The sequence below is a fragment of the Myotis davidii genome, unplaced genomic scaffold (genome assembly GCF_000327345.1).
Source record: "Myotis davidii unplaced genomic scaffold, ASM32734v1 scaffold1238, whole genome shotgun sequence".
NCBI classification, from domain to species: domain Eukaryota; kingdom Metazoa; phylum Chordata; class Mammalia; order Chiroptera; family Vespertilionidae; genus Myotis; species Myotis davidii.
In genome coordinates, this window is record NW_006289106.1 from 16,478 (window position 1) to 20,481 (window position 4,004).

Genomic DNA, 4,004 nt, shown 5'->3' on the forward strand with positions numbered 1-4,004 from the left:
TCCGGGTCCCGCCGGGCCCTACTGGGTCCCAACCGCGTTGCTCTCCGGGGGCCAGCGCCCCAGGAGATGAGAAGCGGAGCCACCCCTCCTAGCGTCCCCGGGCCTTCCCCATGATGGAAGGTCCTGGGGGAGGGGGGGAGGGAGAGGAGGAGGGAGAAGGCGACCTGGGGCGTCCCGGGGAGAGGGCTGAGGGCTCAGCCTAACTCCCCTGAAACTGAGCTTCCCTTACCCCCCAACAAAAAACGCATGGGTCCCAACCGCGTTGCTCTCCGGGGGCCAGCGCCCCAGGAGATGAGAAGCGGAGCCACCCCTCCTAGCGTCCCCGGGCCTTCCCCATGATGGAAGGTCCTGGGGGAGGGGGGGAGGGAGAGGAGGAGGGAGAAGGCGACCTGGGGCGTCCCGGGGAGAGGGCTGAGGGCTCAGCCTAACTCCCCTGAAACTGAGCTTCCCTTACCCCCCAACAAAACACGCACACTGCAGAGACCTTTGCAACTTTTATTATTGTGGTTGGAGAAGGTTCTGATCTGCCCCCTTACTGGCCTCCCACCCCAGAATATGAAGGGAACCAAGGGGTCTCAACACCAACACTGGGGCCCACAGCCTTAGGACCCCAGCAGGTGGCATGGGAGGGAGAGAGGCTAGAAAGCAGGGGAAGGGAGTGGGCAAGGCTGGGCTGGGCCAAGGGCATCATTTGGGCTGGGGGACAGGGGCCACAGTTGGGGCAGGAGGGTCACAGTTTTGGCAAAGGCTTCTTCAGTGTGGCCAGTTGGGTAGATAGGGGCTCCACTGCACAGGGGAGGGTACCATCCAGACACAGGCATGATATGGGCCGGGGAGAGGGCAGGAGTCAGCATCAGCGGCAACCATTTGGCCAAGTAGGGATACAGCTTGCTCAGGGTTAGGAGAGGCTGGTCGAAGGTCAGTTATCTGAGGGAATTGCGTTGGAGTCCATAGTACCTGGCGTCGACGACTTGCTGATGAATGAATGTATGAGGGGCCAGAGACGGGTATTCAGCATCGGTCCCGGCACCCCCGGCTGCCCAGTCCCCAGGTCTAGCAGAGTCTGCTGATTTCACTCTTGCTGCAACCCCACTTGCAACAGTTGCTGGAGAGACTAGCCAGGACATCTCGGCTGCCACGCAGAGATCCAAGGGCCCCCTGCCAGCTGGGCTGGCCGCCATAGAAAGGCTGGGGGGACTTGGTCAGGACCAGCCAGTCACTGGAGTCTACTGCCTCTTCCAGCTGGCTGTCTGCATAGGGGTCAGTGTCTGGGAAGGCATCCCCTGCAAAAGATGAGAAGAGTTCATGCTTAGGGCCCAGTTTTTGTCACACTCAGAGTCATGGCTCCTGGTTGGTCCAGCTGCTTTTCCAATTTTGTGACATGGTCTCCAGGTTAAAGGTTTTGATTCCACTCGGACCTAGGTTTAATATTCAACCTCACTGAGCTTGACCTTCCTGTCATTTCTTTTCCCTTACTCTTTGTATATGGAGGACCTGATTGTTAAGAACATGGGTTTGGGAGTCAGACTGATTAAGCTTCAAACCAGTGTCTCAAAGTTATAATCCTGAGAAAGTGAATTTACTTCTTTGATTCTTAGTGTCTTTTCTGCAAAGTGAGGAACATAATAACTCCAAAGAATTTAGGGTTTTGCCCTGGCCAGTTTGGCTCAATGGATAGAGCCTCAGCCTGCGGACTGAAGGATCCCATGTTTGATTCCCGTCAAGGGCACATGCCCAAGTTGTGGGCTCAATCCCCAGTAGGAGGCGTACAGGAGGCAGCCAATCAATGATTCTCTGTCATCATCATTGATATTTCTATCTCTCTTTCTCTCTTCATCATTGATTTCTATTTCTCGTTCCCTCTCCCTTCCTCTCTGAAATCAATAAAAATATACTAAAAAAAAAAGAATTTAGTGTTTCATAAAGAGTGGTTGAGTTAATTAATACCCATTAAAAACACAACACTTAGAACTATGTCTGTCACATGATAAGCACTCAACATAGCCCTGAGCATTTATGGAAGACTGACTGTGTGCCAGATATTGTTTTAAGGGCTTTCATGGATAAACTGCTTTATTCCTCTCAATGACACCCCCATGAGGTGGGTGCTGTTATTATGACCTCATTTCCCAGGGAACACCACTGAGGCCGATTTGGTGGAGTAACTGCACAAGAACACGCAGCTAGGAATTGTAGAGCGGCTGTTGGAGCCGAGAGGGCATGTCTTCTAGGTCCACACTTACATCATCACCACCATCGTCATCGTCGTCGTCGTCATTGTCATCATCATCATCATCACCAACACCTATTTTTCTGCCAGGCCCCTGCCCTTTAGGATCCTGGACCCCTACTCCCGGACTGAGCCCAAAGAGGGCATCCTGCCTTCCTTGGACTGTGTCCTTACCTGTTATGACTCAATTTTGCCACTGAGCCAACTTGTGAGATGCAGGGACTGCCTTCCATTTGCAGATAAAGAGGATCAGAGAGGAAAAGCAACCTGCTGGGAGCGTCACCCACTAGGTGGCAAAATCTAGCCTTGGACACCCCACACCCTTCACACCACCTTCTCCAAGGGGCTGGAAAATACTTCCGTGTCAGCTTCCGAATGGTGCCCCTGGAGTCCTGTAGGCAGCGGCCTTGCTCAGTGCAGGGCTGGGCACAGAGCAGGTGCCCCAGAAATAGCATCTGCCCTCAGACCCTGAGCCAGTGGAGATGGCTCCACCCCCATCCCAGCTGTGAGTTTTGCTAAATGGCTCAGCCTCAAGGATGGGCCAGCTTCCTCAGCTGCAAGTTGTAAGCAGGGACTCGCCTGCCCTGGCCCCTGGTCTCATCTTTGTCCCTGTCTCTAGGCCCACCCCATGTCCCGTATCCCCCTTTCCTCCCGTCCACCACCTCCCTGCCTCACCCATAGCTTCCTGGGCCAGGTTGTCTGACCGCCTCCATCGGGAGCCTCCACAGGTGAAGATGACTGCTCGGATGAATTCCCGGCCGCAAAGCTTCACCCCATAGGGTGCTCCCCGGGCTTCGGCTTCCAGCCACAGCCCCCCGGCCAGCACCCACACGGCCAGCAGCAGCAGCAGTGGGTGCTTGGCCATGCTGGACAGGGAGGCCTGGAGCGCGAGAGGGGGCACAGCAAGGCAGGTTCCCAGTGGTCAGTGCCTCTGCTGCTTCCTGGCCCCCCATTTATACACCCAGCCCTCCCATCCTGTTGTGGAGGAACAAGTGACCTCCTTTATCTCTTCCAGCAGAGGCGAGGCGAGCATGGCCCGCACACCCCGACCTTTCCCGTTTCCCAGACTAAGTAAGCGATAACCTTTCGCCAGGGATGGGGAGACGCAGTTCGGCTCAGTGTCATCTTTAACAGAGAGAGGCAAGAAGGCCTCCATTCAGCAGAGACCAGGAACCTAGACCCTTACTAGACCAGGAAAGAGGGTGCAGCCACACCCCTCCCCTCAGGGGGCTGGGGCCCTGGCCCTCCCCTGGAATAACAACAACAAGGACAGTGAGCCCTTCCACAGCTTGGGCTTGGGACTAAGCACTGCTCTAAAGATTTCATATTTGTGTGATCTGTTTCATTCTCCTGACCACCTAGGATAACAGTTCCAAATATGAGCAAGCCTCAGAACCTCCTGAAGGGCTTGTTAAGACCCAGATCGCTGGGCCCACATGCAGAGCGTCTGAGAATCTGCACGTGCAACAGCCGTCCAGGCCATGCCAATGTGCTGGTCCAGAAACCACTTTGAGAGCCACTGGCCTAAAGCAGGACTAAGATCATCCCCACATGCCGACGAGGAAACCGAGGCACAGAGTGGTGACATAAGATGCCCCAAGTCATCTCGAGGTGGGGGTGGGGTGGAAATGGAAACAGAGCCATTTGGTTCCAGAATCCATGCTCTCCAAGGGAATATTTTAAACGATTAAACAAATATACATGCGGGTAGAGTTTCAGTTTTGCACAATGAAAAGAGTTCTGGAGATGGATGGTGGTGATGGTTGTACAATAA

At 54.7% G+C, this 4,004-nt stretch overlaps 1 protein-coding gene across 1 annotated transcript; it reads right to left on the reverse strand.

Moving 5' to 3' along the window:
* Positions 1-665: 665 nt before the first annotated feature.
* Positions 666-3,135, reverse strand: LOC102767021 (relaxin-3). Its single transcript, XM_006761388.2, has 2 exons — positions 2,906-3,135; positions 666-1,283 (listed from the first exon to the last, which is right to left on the reverse strand). Exons 1-2 carry the CDS (start codon positions 3,093-3,095, stop codon positions 1,054-1,056), a joined length of 420 nt encoding a protein of 139 aa, XP_006761451.1. The 5' UTR covers positions 3,096-3,135; the 3' UTR covers positions 666-1,053.
* Positions 3,136-4,004: the final 869 nt, after the last annotated feature.

What these genes read in the sequence shown, in the direction of transcription:
- LOC102767021 (XM_006761388.2), bottom strand. Translation starts at nt 3,095, where the DNA reads ATGGCCAAGCACCCACTGCTGCTGCTGCTGGCCGTGTGGGTGCTGGCC. An exon ending in CCTGGCCCAGGAAGCTATGG is followed by an intron (nt 1,284 to 2,905) that starts GTGAGGCAGGGA and finishes CATCTTTTGCAG; the next exon opens with GGGATGCCTTCCCAGACACT.